Source organism: Salvelinus alpinus, chromosome 11 (assembly GCF_045679555.1).
Source record: "Salvelinus alpinus chromosome 11, SLU_Salpinus.1, whole genome shotgun sequence".
Classification (NCBI taxonomy): Eukaryota; Metazoa; Chordata; class Actinopteri; order Salmoniformes; family Salmonidae; genus Salvelinus; species Salvelinus alpinus.
The window spans coordinates 70,127,434-70,150,346 of NC_092096.1; the positions used below are offsets into that span (position 1 = coordinate 70,127,434).

Sequence of the window (22,913 nt, forward strand, 5' to 3'; positions counted from 1 at the left end):
GGGAGTTAGTTACCATAGTAACCCACAGGGGGAGTTAGTTACCATAAGTAACCCACAGGGGGAGTTAGATACCATAAGTAACCCACAGGGGGAGTTAGATACCATAACTAACCCACAGGGGGAGTTAGTTACCATAAGTAACCCACAGGGGGAGTTAGATACCATAACTAACCCACAGGGGGAGTTAGTTACCATAAGTAACCCACAGAGGGAGTTAGTTACCATAACTAACCCACAGGGGGAGTTAGTTACCATAAGTAACCCACAGGGGGAGCTAGTTACCATAGGTAACCCACAGGGGGAGTTAGTTACCATAAGTAACCCACAGAGGGAGTTAGTTACCATAAGTAACCCACAGGGGGAGTTAGTTACCATAAGTAACCTACAGGGGGAGTTAGTTACCATAAGTAACCTACAGGGGGAGTTAGTTACCATAAGTAACCCACAGAGGGAGTTTGTTACCATAAGTAACCCACAGGGGGAGTTAGTTACCGTAAGTAACCCACAGGGGGAGTTAGTTACCATAGTAACCCACAGAGGGAGTTAGTTACCATAAGTAACCCACAGAGGGAGTTAGTTACCATAAGTAACCCACAGGGGGAGTTAGATACCATAAGTAACCCACAGGGGGAGTTAGTTACCATAAGTAACCCACAGGGGGAGTTAGTTACCATAGTAACCCACAGAGGGAGTTAGTTACCGTAAGTAACCCACAGGGGGAGTTAGTTACCATAGTAACCCACAGAGGGAGTTAGTTACCATAGTAACCCACAGAGGGAGTTAGTTACCATAAGTAACCCACAGAGGGAGTTAGTTACCATAAGTAACCCACAGGGGGAGTTAGTTACCATAGTAACCCACAGGGGGAGTTAGTTACCATAGTAACCCACAGGGGGAGTTAGTTACCATAATAACCCACAGAGGGAGTTAGTTACCATAAGTAACCCACAGGGGGAGTTAGTTACCATAAGTAACCCACAGGGGGAGTTAGTTACCATAAGTAACCCACAGAGGGAGTTAGTTACCATAAGTAACCCACAGAGGGAGTTAGTTACCATAGTAACCCACAGAGGGAGTTAGTTACCATAGTAACCCACAGAGGGAGTTAGTTACCATAAGTAACCCACAGAGGGAGTTAGTTACCATAAGTAACCCACAGGGGGAGTTAGTTACCATAAGTAACCCACAGGGGGAGTTAGTTACCATAAGTAACCCACAGAGGGAGTTAGTTACCATAAGTAACCCACAGAGGGAGTTAGTTACCATAGTAACCCACAGAGGGAGTTAGTTACCATAGTAACCCACAGGGGGAGTTTGTTACCATAAGTAACCCACAGAGGGAGTTAGTTACCATAAGTAACCCACAGGGGGAGTTAGTTACCATAAGTAACCCACAGAGGGAGTTAGTTACCATAGTAACCCACAGAGGGAGTTAGTTACCATAGTAACCCACAGCGGGAGTTAGTTACCATAAGTAACCCACAGATGGAGTTAGTTACCATAAGTAACCCACAGGGGGAGTTAGTTACCGTAAGTAACCCACAGGGGGAGTTAGTTACCATAGTAACCCACAGAGGGAGTTAGTTACCATAAGTAACCCACAGAGGGAGTTAGTTACCATAAGTAACCCACAGGGGGAGTTAGATACCATAAGTAACCCACAGGGGGAGTTAGTTACCATAAGTAACCCACAGGGGGAGTTAGTTACCATAGTAACCCACAGAGGGAGTTAGTTACCGTAAGTAACCCACAGGGGGAGTTAGTTACCGTAAGTAACCCACAGAGGGAGTTAGTTACCATAGTAACCCACAGAGGGAGTTAGTTACCATAAGTAACCCACAGAGGGAGTTAGTTACCATAAGTAACCCACAGGGGGAGTTAGTTACCATAGTAACCCACAGGGGGAGTTAGTTACCATAGTAACCCACAGGGGGTGTTAGTTACCATAATAACCCACAGAGGGAGTTAGTTACCATAAGTAACCCACAGGGGGAGTTAGTTACCATAAGTAACCCACAGGGGGAGTTAGTTACCATAAGTAACCCACAGAGGGAGTTAGTTACCATAAGTAACCCACAGAGGGAGTTAGTTACCATAGTAACCCACAGAGGGAGTTAGTTACCATAGTAACCCACAGAGGGAGTTAGTTACCATAAGTAACCCACAGAGGGAGTTAGTTACCATAAGTAACCCACAGGGGGAGTTTGTTACCATAAGTAACCCACAGAGGGAGTTAGTTACCATAAGTAACCCACAGGGGGAGTTAGTTACCATAAGTAACCCACAGAGGGAGTTAGTTACCATAGTAACCCACAGAGGGAGTTAGTTACCATAGTAACCCACAGCGGGAGTTAGTTACCATAAGTAACCCACAGCGGGAGTTAGTTACCATAAGTAACCCACAGGGGGAGTTAGTTACCATAAGTAACCCACAGGGGGAGTTAGTTACCATAAGTAACCCACAGGGGGAGTTAGTTACCATAAGTAACCCACAGAGGGAGTTAGTTACCATAAGTAACCAACAGGGGGAGTTAGATACCATAAGTAACCCACAGGGGGAGGTAGTTACCATAAGTAACCCACACTAGGAGGTAGTTACCATAAGTAACCCACAGGGGGAGTTAGTTACCATAAGTAACCCACAGAGGGAGTTAGTTACCATAAGTAACCTACAGGGGGAGTTAGTTACCATAAGTAACCCACAGAGGGAGTTAGTTACCATAAGTTACCCACAGGGGGAGTTAGTTACCATAAGTAACCCACAGGGGGAGGTAGTTACCATAAGTAACCCACAGAGGGAGTTAGTTACCATAAGTAACCCACAGAGGGAGTTAGTTACCATAAGTAACCCACAGAGGGAGTTAGTTACCATAGTAACCCACAGGGGGAGGTAGTTACCATAAGTAACCCACAGAGGGAGTTAGTTACCATAGTAACCCACAGGGGGAGTTAGTTACCATAAGTAACCCACAGGGGGAGTTAGATACCATAAGTAACCCACAGGGGGAGTTAGATACCATAACTAACCCACAGGGGGAGTTAGTTACCATAAGTAACCCACAGGGGGAGTTAGATACCATAACTAACTCACAGGGGGAGTTAGTTACCATAAGTAACCCACAGAGGGAGTTAGTTACCATAACTAACCCACAGAGGGAGTTAGTTACCATAAGTAACCCACAGGGGGAGCTAGTTACCATAAGTAACCCACAGGGGGAGTTAGTTACCATAAGTAACCCACAGAGGGAGTTAGTTACCATAAGTAACCCACAGGGGGAGTTAGTTACCATAAGTAACCCACAGAGGGAGTTAGTTACCATAAGTAACCCACAGGGGGAGTTAGATACCATAAGTAACCCACAGGGGGAGTTAGTTACCATAAGTAACCCACAGGGGGAGTTAGTTACCATAAGTAACCCACAGAGGGAGTTAGTTACCATAGTAACCCACAGAGGGAGTTAGTTACCACAGTAACCCACAGAGGGAGTTAGTTACCATAAGTAACCAACAGAGGGAGTTAGTTACCATAAGTAACCCACAGGGGGAGTTAGTTACCATAAGTAACCCACAGAGGGAGTTAGTTACCATAGTAACCCACAGGGGGAGTTAGTTACCATAAGTAACCCACAGAGGGAGTTAGTTACCATAGTAACCCACAGAGGGAGTTAGTTACCACAGTAACCCACAGAGGGAGTTAGTTACCATAAGTAACCAACAGAGGGAGTTAGTTACCATAAGTAACCCACAGAGGGAGTTAGTTACCATAAGTAACCCACAGAGGGAGTTAGTTACCATAAGTAACCCACAGAGGGAGTTAGTTACCATAAGGTACCCACAGGGGGAGTTAGTTACCATAAGTAACCCACAGGGGGAGGTAGTTACCATAAGTAACCCACAGAGGGAGTTAGTTACCATAAGTAACCCACAGAGGGAGTTAGTTACCATAAGTAACCCACAGAGGGAGTTAGTTACCATAGTAACCCACAGGCGGAGGTAGTTACCATAAGTAACCCACAGAGGGAGTTAGTTACCATAGTAACCCACAGGGGGAGTTAGTTACCATAAGTAACCCACAGGGGGAGTTAGATACCATAAGTAACCCACAGGGGGAGTTAGATACCATAACTAACCCACAGGGGGAGTTAGTTACCATAAGTAACCCACAGGGGGAGTTAGATACCATAACTAACCCACAGGGGGAGTTAGTTACCATAAGTAACCCACAGAGGGAGTTAGTTACCATAACTAACCCACAGGGGGAGTTAGTTACCATAAGTAACCCACAGGGGGAGCTAGTTACCATAGGTAACCCACAGGGGGAGTTAGTTACCATAAGTAACCCACAGAGGGAGTTAGTTACCATAAGTAACCCACAGGGGGAGTTAGTTACCATAAGTAACCTACAGGGGGAGTTAGTTACCATAAGTAACCTACAGGGGGAGTTAGTTACCATAAGTAACCCACAGAGGGAGTTTGTTACCATAAGTAACCCACAGGGGGAGTTAGTTACCGTAAGTAACCCACAGGGGGAGTTAGTTACCATAGTAACCCACAGAGGGAGTTAGTTACCATAAGTAACCCACAGAGGGAGTTAGTTACCATAAGTAACCCACAGGGGGAGTTAGATACCATAAGTAACCCACAGGGGGAGTTAGTTACCATAAGTAACCCACAGGGGGAGTTAGTTACCATAGTAACCCACAGAGGGAGTTAGTTACCGTAAGTAACCCACAGGGGGAGTTAGTTACCATAGTAACCCACAGAGGGAGTTAGTTACCATAGTAACCCACAGAGGGAGTTAGTTACCATAAGTAACCCACAGAGGGAGTTAGTTACCATAAGTAACCCACAGGGGGAGTTAGTTACCATAGTAACCCACAGGGGGAGTTAGTTACCATAGTAACCCACAGGGGGAGTTAGTTACCATAATAACCCACAGAGGGAGTTAGTTCCCATAAGTAACCCACAGGGGGAGTTAGTTACCATAAGTAACCCACAGGGGGAGTTAGTTACCATAAGTAACCCACAGAGGGAGTTAGTTACCATAAGTAACCCACAGAGGGAGTTAGTTACCATAGTAACCCACAGAGGGAGTTAGTTACCATAAGTAACCCACAGAGGGAGTTAGTTACCATAAGTAACCCACAGGGGGAGTTAGTTACCATAAGTAACCCACAGGGGGAGTTAGTTACCATAAGTAACCCACAGAGGGAGTTAGTTACCATAAGTAACCCACAGAGGGAGTTAGTTACCATAGTAACCCACAGAGGGAGTTAGTTACCATAGTAACCCACAGGGGGAGTTTGTTACCATAAGTAACCCACAGAGGGAGTTAGTTACCATAAGTAACCCACAGGGGGAGTTAGTTACCATAAGTAACCCACAGAGGGAGTTAGTTACCATAGTAACCCACAGAGGGAGTTAGTTACCATAGTAACCCACAGCGGGAGTTAGTTACCATAAGTAACCCACAGATGGAGTTAGTTACCATAAGTAACCCACAGGGGGAGTTAGTTACCGTAAGTAACCCACAGGGGGAGTTAGTTACCATAGTAACCCACAGAGGGAGTTAGTTACCATAAGTAACCCACAGAGGGAGTTAGTTACCATAAGTAACCCACAGGGGGAGTTAGATACCATAAGTAACCCACAGGGGGAGTTAGTTACCATAAGTAACCCACAGGGGGAGTTAGTTACCATAGTAACCCACAGAGGGAGTTAGTTACCGTAAGTAACCCACAGGGGGAGTTAGTTACCGTAAGTAACCCACAGAGGGAGTTAGTTACCATAGTAACCCACAGAGGGAGTTAGTTACCATAAGTAACCCACAGAGGGAGTTAGTTACCATAAGTAACCCACAGGGGGAGTTAGTTACCATAGTAACCCACAGGGGGAGTTAGTTACCATAGTAACCCACAGGGGGTGTTAGTTACCATAATAACCCACAGAGGGAGTTAGTTACCATAAGTAACCCACAGGGGGAGTTAGTTACCATAAGTAACCCACAGGGGGAGTTAGTTACCATAAGTAACCCACAGAGGGAGTTAGTTACCATAAGTAACCCACAGAGGGAGTTAGTTACCATAGTAACCCACAGAGGGAGTTAGTTACCATAGTAACCCACAGAGGGAGTTAGTTACCATAAGTAACCCACAGAGGGAGTTAGTTACCATAAGTAACCCACAGGGGGAGTTTGTTACCATAAGTAACCCACAGAGGGAGTTAGTTACCATAAGTAACCCACAGGGGGAGTTAGTTACCATAAGTAACCCACAGAGGGAGTTAGTTACCATAGTAACCCACAGAGGGAGTTAGTTACCATAGTAACCCACAGCGGGAGTTAGTTACCATAAGTAACCCACAGCGGGAGTTAGTTACCATAAGTAACCCACAGGGGGAGTTAGTTACCATAAGTAACCCACAGGGGGAGTTAGTTACCATAAGTAACCCACAGGGGGAGTTAGTTACCATAAGTAACCCACAGAGGGAGTTAGTTACCATAAGTAACCAACAGGGGGAGTTAGATACCATAAGTAACCCACAGGGGGAGGTAGTTACCATAAGTAACCCACACTAGGAGGTAGTTACCATAAGTAACCCACAGGGGGAGTTAGTTACCATAAGTAACCCACAGAGGGAGTTAGTTACCATAAGTAACCTACAGGGGGAGTTAGTTACCATAAGTAACCCACAGAGGGAGTTAGTTACCATAAGTTACCCACAGGGGGAGTTAGTTACCATAAGTAACCCACAGGGGGAGGTAGTTACCATAAGTAACCCACAGAGGGAGTTAGTTACCATAAGTAACCCACAGAGGGAGTTAGTTACCATAAGTAACCCACAGAGGGAGTTAGTTACCATAGTAACCCACAGGGGGAGGTAGTTACCATAAGTAACCCACAGAGGGAGTTAGTTACCATAGTAACCCACAGGGGGAGTTAGTTACCATAAGTAACCCACAGGGGGAGCTAGTTACCATAAGTAACCCACAGGGGGAGTTAGTTACCATAAGTAACCCACAGAGGGAGTTAGTTACCATAAGTAACCCACAGGGGGAGTTAGTTACCATAAGTAACCCACAGAGGGAGTTAGTTACCATAAGTAACCCACAGGGGGAGTTAGATACCATAAGTAACCCACAGGGGGAGTTAGTTACCATAAGTAACCCACAGGGGGAGTTAGTTACCATAAGTAACCCACAGAGGGAGTTAGTTACCATAGTAACCCACAGAGGGAGTTAGTTACCACAGTAACCCACAGAGGGAGTTAGTTACCATAAGTAACCAACAGAGGGAGTTAGTTACCATAAGTAACCCACAGGGGGAGTTAGTTACCATAAGTAACCCACAGAGGGAGTTAGTTACCATAGTAACCCACAGGGGGAGTTAGTTACCATAAGTAACCCACAGAGGGAGTTAGTTACCATAGTAACCCACAGAGGGAGTTAGTTACCACAGTAACCCACAGAGGGAGTTAGTTACCATAAGTAACCAACAGAGGGAGTTAGTTACCATAAGTAACCCACAGGGGGAGTTAGTTACCATAAGTAACCCACAGAGGGAGTTAGTTACCATAGTAACCCACAGAGGGAGTTAGTTACCATAAGTAACCCACAGAGGGAGTTAGTTACCATAAGTAACCCACAGAGGGAGTTAGTTACCATAAGTAACCCACAGGGGGAGTTAGTTACCATAAGTAACCCACAGGGGGAGTTAGTTACCATAAGTAACCCACAGGGGGAGTTAGTTACCATAAGTAACCCACAGAGGGAGTTAGTTACCATAAGTAACCCACAGGGGGAGTTAGTTACCATAAGTAACCTACAGGGGGAGTTAGTTACCATAAGTAACCTACAGGGGGAGTTAGTTACCATAAGTAACCCACAGAGGGAGTTAGTTACCATAAGTAACCCACAGGGGGAGTTAGTTACCGTAAGTAACCCACAGGGGGAGTTAGTTACCGTAAGTAACCCACAGGGGGAGTTAGTTACCATAGTAACCCACAGAGGGAGTTAGTTACCATAAGTAACCCACAGAAGGAGTTAGTTACCATAAGTAACCCACAGGGGGAGTTAGATACCATAAGTAACCCACAGGGGGAGTTAGTTACCATAAGTAAACCACAGGGGGAGTTAGTTACCATAAGTAACCCACAGAGGGAGTTAGTTACCATAGTAACCCACAGAGGGAGTTAGTTACCACAGTAACCCACAGAGGGAGTTAGTTACCATAAGTAACCAACAGAGGGAGTTAGTTACCATAAGTAACCCACAGGGGGAGTTAGTTACCATAAGTAACCCACAGAGGGAGTTAGTTACCATAGTAACCCACAGAGGGAGTTAGTTACCATAAGTAACCCACAGAGGGAGTTAGTTACCATAAGTAACCCACAGAGGGAGTTAGTTACCATAAGTAACCCACAGGGGGAGTTAGTTACCATAAGTAACCCACAGGGGGAGTTAGTTACCATAAGTAACCCACAGGGGGAGTTAGTTACCATAAGTAACCCACAGAGGGAGTTAGTTACCATAAGTAACCCACAGGGGGAGTTAGATACCATAAGTAACCCACAGAGGGAGTTAGTTACCATAAGTAACCCACAGAGGGAGGTAGTTACCATAAGTAACTCACACTAGGAGGTAGTTACCATAAGTAAACCACAGGGGGAGTTAGTTACCATAAGTAACCCACAGAGGGAGTTAGTTACCATAAGTAACCCACAGGGGGAGTTAGTTACCAGAAGTAACCCACAGAGGGAGTTAGTTACCATAAGTAACCTACAGGGGGAGTTAGTTACCATAAGTAACCCAAAGGGGGAGTTAGTTACCATAAGTAACCCACAGGGGAAGTTAGTTACCATAAGTAACCCACAGAGGGAGTTAGTTACCATAAGTAACCTACAGGGGGAGTTAGTTACCATAAGTAACCCAAAGGGGGAGTTAGTTACCATAGTAACCCACAGGGGGAGGTAGTTACCATAAGTAACCCACAGAGGGAGTTAGTTACCATAGTAACCCACAGGGGGAGTTAGTTACCATAAGTAACCCAGAGGGGGAGTTAGTTACCATAGTAACCCACAGGGGGAGTTAGTTACCATAAGTTACCCACAGGGGGAGTTAGATACCATAACTAACCCACAGGGGGAGTTAGTTACCATAACTAACCCACAGGGGGAGTTAGTTACCATAAGTAACCCACAGGGGGAGTTATTTACCATAAGTAACCCACAGGGGGAGTTAGTTACCATATCTAACCCACAGGGGGAGTTAGTTACCATAAGTAACCCACAGGGGGAGTTAGTTACCATAAGTAACCCACAGGGGGAGTTAGTTACCATAAGTAACCCACAGGGGGAGTTAGTTACCATAGTAACCCACAGGGGGAGGTAGTTACCATAAGTAACCCACAGAGGGAGTTAGTTACCATAGTAACCCACAGAGGGAGTTAGTTACCATAGTAACCCACAGAGGGAGTTAGTTACCATAAGTAACCCACAGGGGGAGTTAGTTACCATAAGTAACCCACAGAGGGAGTTAGTTACCATAAGTAACCTACAGGGGGTTAGTTACCATAAGTAACCCACAGAGGGAGTTAGTTACCATAAGTAACCCACAGGGGGAGTTAGTTACCATAAATAACCCACAGAGGGAGTTAGTTACCATAAGTAACCCACAGGGGGAGTTAGTTACCATAAGTAACCTACAGGGGGAGTTAGTTACCATAAGTAACCTACAGGGGGAGTTAGTTACCATAAGTAACCCACAGAGGGAGTTAGTTACCATAAGTAACCCACAGGGGGAGTTAGTTACCATAAGTAACCCACAGGGGGAGTTAGTTACCATAGTAACCCACAGGGGGAGTTAGTTACCATAAGTAACCCACAGAGGGAGTTAGTTACCATAAGTAACCCACAGGGGGAGTTAGTTACCATAAGTAACCCACAGGGGGAGTTAGATACCATAACTAACCCACAGGGGGAGTTAGTTACCATAAGTAACCTACAGAGGTAGTTAGTTACCATAAGTAACCCACAGGGGGAGTTAGTTACCATAAGTAACCCAGAGGGGGAGTTAGTTACCATAAGTAACCCAGAGGGGGAGTTAGTTACCATAAGTAACCCACAGGGGGAGTTAGTTACCATAAGTAACCCACAGGGGGAGTTAGATACCATAACTAACCCACAGGGGGAGTTAGTTACCATAAGTAACCTACAGGGGGAGTTAGTTACCATAAGTAACCCACAGGGGGAGTTAGTTACCATAGTAACCCACAGGGGGAGGTAGTTACCATAGTAACCCACAGGGGGAGTTAGTTACCATAAGTAACCCAGAGGGGGAGTTAGTTACCATAAGTAACCCAGAGGGGGAGTTAGTTACCATAAGTAACCCAGAGGGGGAGTTAGTTACCATAAGTAACCCACAGGGGGAGTTAGTTACCATAAGTAACCCACAGGGGGAGTTAGATACCATAACTAACCCACAGGGGGAGTTAGTTACCATAAGTAACCTACAGGGGGAGTTAGTTACCATAAGTAACCCACAGGGGGAGTTAGTTACCATAGTAACCCACAGGGGGAGGTAGTTACCATAGTAACCCACAGGGGGAGTTAGTTACCATAAGTAACCCACAGGGGGAGTTAGTTACCATAAGTAACCCAGAGGGGGAGTTAGTTACCATAAGTAACCCACAGGGGGAGTTAGTTACCATAAGTAACCCACAGGGGGAGTTAGATACCATAACTAACCCACAGGGGGAGTTAGTTACCATAAGTAACCTACAGGGGGAGTTAGTTACCATAAGTAACCCACAGGGGGAGTTAGTTACCATAGTAACCCACAGGGGGAGGTAGTTACCATAGTAACCCACAGGGGGAGTTAGTTACCATAAGTAACCCAGAGGGGGAGTTAGTTACCATAAGTAACCCAGAGGGGGAGTTAGTTACCATAAGTAACCCAGAGGGGGAGTTAGTTACCATAAGTAACCCACAGGGGGAGTTAGTTACCATAAGTAACCCACAGGGGGAGTTAGATACCATAACTAACCCACAGGGGGAGTTAGTTACCATAAGTAACCTACAGGGGGAGTTAGTTACCATAAGTAACCCACAGGGGGAGTTAGTTACCATAGTAACCCACAGGGGGAGGTAGTTACCATAGTAACCCACAGGGGGAGTTAGTTACCATAAGTAACCCACAGGGGGAGTTGGTTACCATAAGTAACCCACAGGGGGAGTTAGTTACCATAAGTAACCTACATGGGGAGTTAGTTACCATAAGTAACCCACAGGGGGAGTTAGTTACCATAAGTAACCTACAGGGGGATTTAGTTACCATAAGTAACCCACATGGGGAGTTAGTTACCATAAGTAACCTACAGGGGGAGTTAGTTACCATAGTAACCCACAGAGGGAGTTAGTTACCATAAGTAACCCACAGGGGGAGTTAGTTACCATAAGTAACCCACAGGGGGAGTTAGTTACCATAGTAACCCACAGGGGGAGTTAGTTACCATAAGTAACCCACAGGGGGAGTTAGTTACCATAAGTAACCCACAGGGGGAGTTAGTTACCATAAGTAACCCACAGGGGGAGTTAGTTACCATAGTAACCCACAGGGGGAGTTAGTTACCATAGTAACCCACAGGGGGAGTTAGATACCATAAGTAACCCACAGGGGGAGTTAGTTACCATAAGTAACCCACAGGGGGAGTTAGTTACCATAGTAACCCACAGGGGGAGTTAGTTACCATAAGTAACCCACAGGGGGAGTTAGTTACCATAAGTAACCCACAGGGGGAGTTAGTTACCATAAGTAACCCACAGGGGGAGTTAGTTACCATAGTAACCCACAGGGGGAGTTAGTTACCATAAGTAACCCACAGGGGGAGTTAGTTACCATAAGTAACTGTATGGTGTAATCATAAAACAGAGGCCATAAGTCTCTGAGTTTGAAAACCTCACGGAAACAGCCTGAACCAGGACCGGAGGTTCCATGTCCGGTGATCACAGGACTACATCCGAGTGTTCTGGAGGAAGTGGAACAAGCCAAGGCGAGAGGGTCCCTACGGAGCGGTCCTAGCGACAGTCGTCCAGGTGAAAGGAAGCAACATCTGGTACCATCTAAACCACTGCACCAGAGTCCTAGCGGGGAGAAGGAGGCGACCACCGAGCCATGAGGATGCTGATAAACCAGGCGAGTGTCTGGAGGGAATGGGAGCAGGGGAGGTCAGTGCGCCAGGTAGGAGCCAAGATGTCGATGCGCCAGGCAGGAGCCAGGAAGAAGCTGAAGGAGATGCGGATCAAGGAGCATCTTCTAACAGCCAACAGATGCTCTCGCCTGAATATCCAGAGAGTCCAGGGATGGGGAGGAGTGACATGCCTGTTGCTCCTGATGACATACCTACTCTGGCAGATACCCCTGACAGAGGCGCTGTCCAAAGGGACGGAGAAACAATGACAGGAGAATAGGAAGGAGACTTTCTTACCATCAACTTCTCTGTCCTCACATGGTCTTTCTAACAGAGTGAAAACCAGGACAGATGAAGAACGGTAGAATGGCCTTGACAGCAACAGCGAAAAAACCTAGAAGAAATTGTAAACTCACCTCCCACATGCACTAGTACACCAACTAAGATAATGACAAAACCACAAGAAAGTGGGTTGATGCAGAAAATCTGGACATCTGTTACCAACTGGTGTAGCCATAATGAAGAAACTACCCTCGAATCAAACATTGACCAAAAATGTAGAACAGCAATAACAAATGGCTGGTATAAGTGGGTTCAGTGGGTCCAGCACACATAGTTTAACAAAGTATAACCATGTACCTCAATGTAACAGTTGCTGAATGATAAATGATGTTAGACCTGAATATCTTTTCACCTAGACATGTATGTGACATAGGGTTTGTCCTCAATCTTCTAACAGGTTTTTCTTATGTCAAAAATTAGAGAGGTGTCTGGGGAAGGGCAATATGTTTAGGTATCATATTGAGAATGACATTAAGACTAAGAAATGCACATGCTTTAACTATTCTGCGCTACGGATCCCTTTAGCGGGATCATTTTCCTAAACAACTGCTGAATTGCAGGGCGCAAAATATTACTAAAAATATTTATAATCATGCAATCACAAGTGAAATATACCAAAACACAGTTTAGCTTGTTGTTAATCCACCTATCGTGTCAGATTTTGAAAATATGCTTTGCAACGAAAGCAATCTAAGCTTTTGTGAGTGTATCAATCAATGCTAGAACAGCTAGCCTTATATTAGCTTGGTTAGCTTGGTCACGAAAGTGAGAAAAGCAATAAAATGAATCGCTTACCTTTGATAATCTTCGGATGTTTGCACTCACGAGACTCCCAGTTACACAACAAATGTTATTTTTGTTCGATAAATATTACTTTTATAACAAAAAAACGCCATTTGGGTTGTGCGTTATGTTCAGAAAACCAAAGCCTCGTTCCGTTCGACGAAAATTCCCAAAAATATCTGTAATGTTCGTAGAAACATGTCAAATGTTTTTTATAATCAATCCTCAGGTTGTTTTTAACAAACATAATCGATAATATTTCAACCGGACCGTAACCTATTCAATAAGAGAGAAAAGGAAAATGGGGAGCTACCCCTGTCGCGCGCAGGAAGTAATCAGAGGACACCTGACTATTTTTTTTAAATCTCGCTAATTTTTCAAAATAAAAGCCTGAAACTATGTCTAAAGCCTGGTCACAGCCTGAGAAAGCCATTGGAAAAGGAATCTGGTTGATACCCCTTTAAATGGAAGAAAGACGGGCAAAGAAACACAGATAAAAAATAAAACAAATCACTTCCGGGTTAGATTTTCTCAGGTTTTCGCCTGCAGAATCAGTTTTCTTATACTCACAGACAATATTTTGTTTTCTATCCTAATCTGTAAATTATATGCATATTCTACGATCTGGACCTGAGAAATAGTCAGTTTACCTTGGGAACGTTATTTAAAAAAACAAAAAAAATCTGACCCCTAGCGTCAGAGGTTAACACTATATGTACAAGGAGATGTTTGGTCCCGACTCACCAGTGTGAATGAGAAACTGGAGCAAAGGTTGTCGAGGTGGATGTGAGGTTGATTACCTCCATAGAGTTTCAGAAGGTGCTCCCCTTCTCATCTATACTGGAAAATTAAATTGTCTGTAAGTTCTAGAGGGAGGTTATGTAGGTGAAAATTCATGACTTTGGTTGATTTTCAGTAACCTATACTGTTCTCTTTGAAGTAGAAAGAAAAATCGAAATAAAAGTTTAAATACTAATAAAATGTGTAAACAGAATGAAGGCTGAAGCCCATGTGAGTGTACAAAGCTGGATCAACATCAAATTGACCATTGGACATGTAAAAAACAGAACTTAAGCAGAATCTGTGTGGATGAGGCAAGGTAAAGCAACAAGACGTGTCTGGTCTGAGCCATGTCTGATCTTGTGAAGGCTACTTGAGACACACATGGGTTAGTCATACATAGACAACATCTGCCTGAACTTGTAAAGACCTCTGGACAGGAACATTAGCTAATCAGTGATAGGCCACCAGTAGGAGGGGGCATGTCACGCCACCAATAGAATCCCAATGTATGAGCCAATAAGAGAATGGAAACTAAGTAAGACAACAAGATTTGTGAAGTGGAGTGATGACGTTATGTAAGGATAAGACTGTATAAAAGCCAAGTACTAAGAAGGAAGAGTCAGTTCTTCCATGGAATTGCTTGGCTTTGTTACCCTCTGTCATGGCCGTCGAAAGAAGAGGACCAAAGTGCAGCGTGGTGAGCATACATTATCCATTTATTTTAGAAAATGTCGCCAACAAAACAACAAACTAAGAAAACAACCGTGAAGCTTACAGGGCTAGGTGCCGCTAACAAAGATAACTACCCACATTGAAAGGAGGGAAAAAGGGCTACCTAAGTATGATTCCTAATCAGAGACAACGATAGACAGCTGTCCCTGATTGAGAACCTTACCCGGCCAAAACATAGAAATAAAGAAACATAGAAAACAAAGCATAGAATGCCCACCCCAAATCGCACCCTTACCAAACCAAATAGAGACATAAAAAGGCTCCCTAAGGTCAGGGCGTGACAGTACCCCCCCCCAAAAGGGGCGGACTCCGGCCGCAAAACCTGAACCTATAGGGGAGGGTCTTGGTAGGCATCTATCCGCGGTGGCGGCTCTGGTGCGGGACGTAGACCCCGCTCCACCTCTGGCTCACCCCTCGTCGCCGACCCCGGACTGGGGACCCTCGCTGCGGGCCCCGGACCGGAGACCGTCGCTGGAGGCTCCGGACCGGGGACCCTCTTTGCTGGCTTTTTGCCATGACTCCTCACTGGAGGCTTCGTGCCATGGATCATCACTGGAGGCTTCTTGCCATGGATCATCACTGGAGTGAGGAGACGTATGGGCAGCCTGGTGCGTGGAGCTGCCACAGGGCTTACCAGGCTGGGGAGACATACAGGAGGCCTGGTTCAGGGAGCAGGCACAGGACTCACCAAGCTGGGGAGACATACTGGAGGCTTGGTTCTTGGCGGAGGCCCCGGATACACTGGGCCGTGGAGGCGCACTGGAGGTCTCGAGCGTAGAGCCTGCACAACCCGTCCTGGCTGGATGGTTATCTTCGCCCTGCAAATGCGGGGCGCTGGCACAGGACGCACTGGGCTCTGCCAACGCACCGGAGACACAGTGCGCAGAGCCGGCGCAGGATATCCTGGGCCGGAGAGACGCACTGGAGACCAGGCGCGCTGAGCCGGCACCATCCATCCTGGCTGGATGCTCACCCTAGCCCGGCAGATGCGAGGAGCTGGGATGTAGCGCACCGGGCTGTGAACGCACACTGGAGACACCGTGCGCTCCACCGCATAACACGGTGCCTGACCAGTAACACGCTCGCCACGGTAAGCACAATGAGTTGGCTCAGGTCTCCAACCTGACTCAGCCAATCTCCTCGTGTGCCCCTCCTAAAAAATGTTGGGGCGCTGCCTCTCGGGCTTCCGTGCTAGCCGTGTTCCCTCGTAACGCTGGGCCCCTTTACTCGCTGCCTCCGCCTTCCTCGATGCTTCCACCTGCTCCCACGGCAGGAGATCCTTTCCGGCCAGGATCTCCTCCCATGTCCAGGATCCTTTGCCGTCCAGGATGTCCTCCCATGTCCAGTCCTCCTGAAAACGCTGCTCCTCCTTACCATGCTGCTTGGTCCGTTTGTGGTGGGTAGTTCTGTCACGGCCGTCAAAAGAAGTGGACCAAAGTGCAGCGTGGTGAGCGTACATTTATCTTTTTATTTAAAATGTCGCCAACAAAACAACAAACGAAAAACAACCGTGAAGCTTACAGGGCTATAGTGCCACTAACAAAGATAACTTCTTTGGGCTGCAAGCCCGACGTCGGTACACTTATGACAACAGCCAGGCCAAGTGCAGGGCGCGAAATTCAAAATATATTTTTTAGAAATATTTAACTTTCACACATTAACAAGTCCAATACAGCAAATGAAAGATACACATCTTGTGAATCCAGCCAACATGTCCGATTTTTTAAATGTTTTACAGCGAAAACACCACGTATATTTATGTTAGCTCACCACCAAATACAAAAAAGCACAGACATTTTTCACAGCACAGGTAGCGTGCACAAAACCAACCTAACTAACCAAGAACCAACCAAACTAACCAAGAAACAACTTCATCAGATGACAGTCTTATAACATGTTATACAATAAATCTATGTTTTGTTCGAAAAATGTGCATATTTGAGGTATAAATCATAGTTTTACATTGCAGCTACAATTACAGAGACCAAATTGAAATACCTAAATACTCATCATAAAACATTTATGAAAACTACATGTTGTACAGCAAATGAAAGACAAACATCTTGTGAATCCAGCCAATATTTCCGATTCTTTAAGTGTTTTACAGCGAAAACACAATATAGCTGTCACGTTCCTGACTTTGTTTTCCTTTTGTATAGTTGTGTTTAGTGGGTCAGGACGTGAGCTGGGTGGGCAGTCTGTGTTAGTTTGTTCTATGTTAAGTGTCATTGTTAATTGACCTTGTATGGTTCTCAATCAGAGGCAGGTGTTTGACGTTTCCTCTGATTGAGAACCATATATAGGTAGGTTGTTTCACATTGTTTGTTGTGGGTGGTTGTCTTCCGTGTCTGTATGTTTACCACACGGGACTGTTTCGTTTGTCGTTCGTGTATGTAGTCTGTTCCTGTTCGTGCGTTCTTCGTTTATTTGTAAGTTCTCAAGTCCAGGTCTGTCTACATCGTTTACTTGTTTTGTAGTTTGTTAAAGTGTTTTCGTGTTACGTCTTTACTTTAATAAATATCGTTATGTCAACATTTACCGCTGCATTTTGGTCCAATCCCTACTCCTCCTCTTCAGACGAAGAGGAGGAGAACGACCGTTACAATAGCCAACCACACAACCGCATTGATTCAAGCCAACAGTAGCGATAACGAATAAACCAGCAAAAGATATACATTTTTTCACTAACCTTCTCAAAATTCATCAGATGACAGTCCTATAACATCATATTACACAATACATATATTGTTTGTTCGTAAATTTGCATATTTAGCGGCACAAATCGTGGTTATACAATGTGAATACTAGGCAAAATGCAATAAAATGTCCGGAGAAATCTTGGAGAGGCACCTAATCTAATCAAATAACTATTCATAAACTTTACTAAAAAATACATGTTGGACAGCAAATTAAAGATAGCTTAGTTCTTAATGCAATCGCCGTGTTAGAATTCTAAAAATAACTTCAGTACGACATCCAGCTTACGTTATTGCGAGAGAGCGCCCAAAATCAAAGCGGAAAACACAACGACACATTTTCCACAGAAATAGTAAATAACATCATAAATGGGTCCTACTTTTGCTGATCTTCCATCAGAATGTTGTACAAGTGGTCCTTTGTCCAGAACAATCGTTGTTTGGATTTAGAATGTCATTTTTCCCTCTCGAATGAGCAAGCAAAACTTGCCAAGTGGCGCGAAGCTCTCCATCGTCAACAAACGCAAAGAACGGAACACGCCAAAACTCCCGAAAAAAATGCAATAATCTGATTAAACTATATTGAAAAAACATACTTTACGATGATATTGTCACATTTATCAAATAAAATCAAAGCCGGAGATATTTTCCGTCTATAACAAAAGCTTTTCAGAAGCCAATGCTTCTGTCCTTTCCGCGTCTTCCGCGTCTTCCTGAACAGAGGAAATTGGGGTCCTGTCATTCCAAGCTATCTCTTTTGACCATAGAAAGAGCTAGAGACCCCATTTCACCTCTCACAGCCTATTGACATCTAGTGGAAGGCGTATGAAGTGCATGTATACTAATAGAATTCAAGCAAACGATTAGGGAGGCCCTGGAACAGAGCCTCGAGTTCAGATTTTTCACTTTCTGACAGGAAGTTTGCTGCAAAATGAGTTCTGTTTTACTCACAGATATAATTCAAACGGTTTTAGAAACTTGAGAGTGTTTTCTATCCAATAGTAATAATATGCATATTGTACGAGCAAGAATTGAGTACGAGGCCGTTTGAAATGGGCACCTTTTATACAAGCTACTCAATACTGCCCCTGCAGCCATAAGAAGATAACTACCCACACTGTAAGGAGGGAAAAAGGGCTACCTAAGTATGATTCCCAATCAGAGACAACGATAGACAGCTGTCCCTGATTGAGAACCATACCCGGCCAAAACATAGAAATAAAGAAACATAGAAAACAAAACATAGAATGCCCACCCCAAATCACACCCCGACCAAACCAAATAGAGACATAAAAAGTCTCTCTAAGGTCAGGGCGTGTTTCCCTCTGTAATAAAGTCTACTTGAATTCACAAGCTCCGGTATCAGAGAAGTATTCTGATTCAATATTTTCCACAACAGTATACAATGACATCAAAGAGACAATACACAATAACCCAGAGAGACAGGAAATCCTGCAGTATTGAAATGAAGTTCCTGTCACGTCCTGTCAAGGATAAATATCACCTGACTGATCATCTAACAGAATCACCTTCAATTCAATAGACTAAGTTTGGTGAGATATATTCAGCTTCCCTGAAAGATAGGAAACACTTTGTATTGATCATATTAACAGTGCATGATATTGATTAAGATGTGTACCTTCTGTATAGCTGCCCAGTCTTCCAGGATATCAATGTCTCTCAACATGTAGACGATGAACGGGCCTGAGAGAGAGAGAGAGAGAGAGAGACAGAGAGAGAGAGAAAGAGAGAGAGAACGAGAGAGAGAGAGGGAGAGAGAGAGAGAGAACGAGAGAGAGAGAACGAGAGAGAGAGAGAGAGAGAGAACGAGAGAGAGAGAGCGAGAGAGAGAAAGAATCAACTATTAAAGACTACTTTAACCCACTGGATTCTCCAATTACATTGAATGAGCTACAGGACAAAATACAAACCCTCCAACCCAAAAAGGCCTGCGGTGTTGATCGTATCCTAAACAAAATGATAAAATATACAGACCACAAATTCCAATTGACTATAAATTAACATCATCCTTAGCTCTGCCATCTTCCCCAATATTTGGAACCAAGGACTGATAACCCCAACCCACAAAAGTGGAGACAAATTCAAATGTCAAATTGGCCTTTTTACCAAATTTCCGTACGACAGACCATGTATTCACCCTGCAAACAAACCAAAACAAAGACAATTCTTATCATGCTTTGTTGATTTCAAAAAAGCTTTTGACTCGATTTAGCATGAGTGTCTGCTATATACATTGATGGGAAGAGGTGTTTCAAGGGGAACACATTATATTATTATTATATCCATACATAAACATTAAGTATGCGATTAAAATTGGCAAAAGAAACACAGATTTCGTTGCTCAGGGCCGTGGGGTGAGACAGGGATGCATGTTGACGCCAACCCGCTTCAACATGTATATCAATGAATTAGCGAGGGCACTAGAACAGTCTGCAGCACCCGGCCTCACCCTACCAGAATCTGAAGTCGAAAGTCTACTGTTTGCTGATGATCTGGTGCTTCTGTCTCCAACCAAGGAGGGTCTACAGAGAGAGAGAGCAAGAGAGAGAGAGAGAGAGAGAGAGAGAGAGAAAGAGACAGAGAGAGAGAGAGAGGGTGTGTAATGACCATATCATGAGCAAGGGAGAGTAACCTGGCAGAGATAATGGTTGTTAATGTTCAACCTCACATAGAGCAACGCCAGCTGTTATTACACAAGGGTTACACAAGTCAGAGAACGAGAGACAGGATGAGGAAATGTGGAAGTGAAGAAAAGCGAGAGTGCTACTTTTACAAAGCAACATGAGTAAAGATGTGCTACGGTCTCACTTCTGGGTATTCATGCAGTGTGAGGAAAGGTGTTCCACTGATTCAACAGCAGCCTATCAGACTAGAACAGAACTCTAGAACACATTGAACAGCAGCCTATCAGACTAGAACAGAACTCTAGAACACATTGAACAGCAGCCTATCAGACTAGAACAGAACTCTAGAACACATTGAACAGCAGCCTATCAGACTAGAACAGAACTCTAGAACACATTGAACAGCAGCCTATCAGACTAGAACAGAACTCTAGAACACATTGAACAGCAGCCTATTAGACTAGAACAGAACTCTAGAACACATTGAACAGCAGCCTATCAGACTAGAACAGAACTCTAGAACACATTGAACAGCAGCCTATCAGACTAGAACAGAACTCTAGAACACATTGAACAGCAGCCTATCAGACTAGAACAGAACTCTAGCACAAGGTCAACAGCAGCCTATCACACTAGAACAGAACTCTAGAACACATTGAACAGCAGCCTATCAGACTAGAACAGAACTCTAGAACACATTGAACAGCAGCCTATCAGACTAGAACAGAACTCTAGAACACATTGAACAGCAGCCTATCAGACTAGAACAGAACTCTAGAACATATTGAACAGCAGCCTATCAGACTAGAACAGAACTCGAGAACACATTGAACAGCAGCCTATCAGACTAGAACAGAACTCTAGAACACATTGAACAGCAGCCTATTAGACTAGAACAGAACTCTAGAACACATTGAACAGCAGCCTATCAGACTAGAACAGAACTCTAGAACACATTGAACAGCAGCCTATCAGACTAGAACAGAACTCTAGAACACATTGAACAGCAGCCTATTAGACTAGAACAGAACTCTAGAACACATTGAACAGCAGCCTATCAGACTAGAACAGAACTCTAGAACACATTGAACAGCAGCCTATCAGACTAGAACAGAACTCTAGAACACAGTCAACAGCAGCCTATCAGACTAGAACAGAACTCTAGAACACATTGAACAGCAGCCTATCAGACTAGAACAGAACTCTAGAACACAGTCAACAGCAGCCTATCAGACTAGAACAGAACTCCAGAACACATTGAACAGCAGCCTATCAGACTAGAACAGAACTCTAGAACACATTGAACAGCAGCCTATCAGACTAGAACAGAACTCTAGAACACAGTCAACAGCAGCCTATCAGACTAGAACAGAACTCCAGAACACATTGAACAGCAGCCTATCAGACTAGAACAGAACTCTAGAACACATTGAACAGCAGCCTATCAGAATAGAACAGAACTCTAGAACACATTGAACAGCAGCCTATCAGACTAGAACAGAACTCTAGAACACATTGAACAGCAGCCTATCAGACTAGAACAGAACTCTAGAACACATTGAACAGCAGCCTATCAGACTAGAACAGAACTCTAGAACACATTGAACAGCAGCCTATCAGACTAGAACAGAACTCTAGAACACATTGAACAGCAGCCTATCAGACTAGAACAGAACTCTAGAACACATTGAACAGCAGCCTATCAGACTAGAACAGAACTCTAGAACACATTGAACAGCAGCCTATCAGACTAGAACAGAACTCTAGAACACATTGAACAGCAGCCTATCATACTAGAAGAGTGAGGTATATATAGAGAGAGGACTAGTGGTTCTTATCCTTTGGGGTCAGGCAGTATGGCTATAAGCCTGAAGGCATGGGGTACTCAACTGCTCGGAATTCTTCACACACACACACACACACACACCATGGTAGCCAGGCACCCAGCATTCTATGACCTGTCACATGGACACATTCATCCATTGTTCTATACACAGACAATGTGGCAGAGAGAGAGAGAGAGAGAGAGAGAGAGAGGGAGGGAGGGGGAGGCAGAGAGGGAGGGAGAGAGAGAGAGAGAGAGAGAGAGAGGGAGGGGGAGGCAGAGAGGGAGGGAGGGAGGGAGGGAGGGGGAGGGAGAGAGAGAGAGAGAGAGAGAGGTAGAGAGAGAGAGAGAGAGAGAGAGAGAGAGAGAGAGAGAGAGAGAGAGAGAGAGAGAGAGAGAGAGAGAGAGAGAGAGAGAGAGAGAGAGAGAGAGAGAGAGAGAGAGAGAGAGAGAGAGAGAGAGAGAGAGAGAGAGAGAGAGAGAGAGAGAGAGAGGCAGAGAGAGAGAGCGGGAGGGAGGGGGAGGTAGAGAGAGAGAGAGAGAGAGAGGGAGAGAGAGGGAGGGAGGGGGAGGCAGAGAGAGAGAGAGAGGGAGGGAGGGGGAGGCAGAGAGAGAGAGAGAGGGAGGGAGGGGGAGGTAGAGAGGGAGGGGAGGCAGAGAGAGAGAGAGAGAGGGAGGGAGGGGGAGGCAGAGAGGGAGGGAGGGGGAGGCAGAGAGAGAGAGAGAGAGGGAGGGGGAGGCAGAGAGAGAGAGAGGGAGAGAGGGAGGGGGAGGCAGAGAGAGAGAGAGAGAGAGAGAGAGGGATAGAGAGAGGGAGGCAGGGGGAGAGAGAGAGTTCACAAAGCCTACTGCAAACAGTCTGCTCTTTGTCCACTAATATCATCCATGATGGAGTGAGCGGAAAATAAAGGAAGCAGGAGAG

The 22,913-nt window shown here is 45.0% G+C and overlaps 1 protein-coding gene across 2 annotated transcripts in view; it reads right to left on the reverse strand.

The window, feature by feature from the left end:
• Positions 1-20,497, reverse strand: part of LOC139534727 (sorting nexin-15-like) — a 52,373-nt gene extending 31,876 nt beyond the window's left edge. The window contains exons 1-2 of one of the 2 annotated variants that reach the window (XM_071334127.1): positions 19,997-20,497; positions 19,161-19,225 (exon numbers count right to left, since the gene is read on the reverse strand). In XM_071334127.1, the coding sequence (XP_071190228.1) occupies positions 19,161-19,208 (48 nt within the window). In that variant the 5' untranslated portion in view covers positions 19,209-19,225; positions 19,997-20,497. Of the gene's footprint in view, positions 1-19,160; positions 19,226-19,991 lie in introns of both variants that reach the window. The other variant, XM_071334126.1, reaches the window with a different exon arrangement.
• Positions 20,498-22,913: the final 2,416 nt, after the last annotated feature.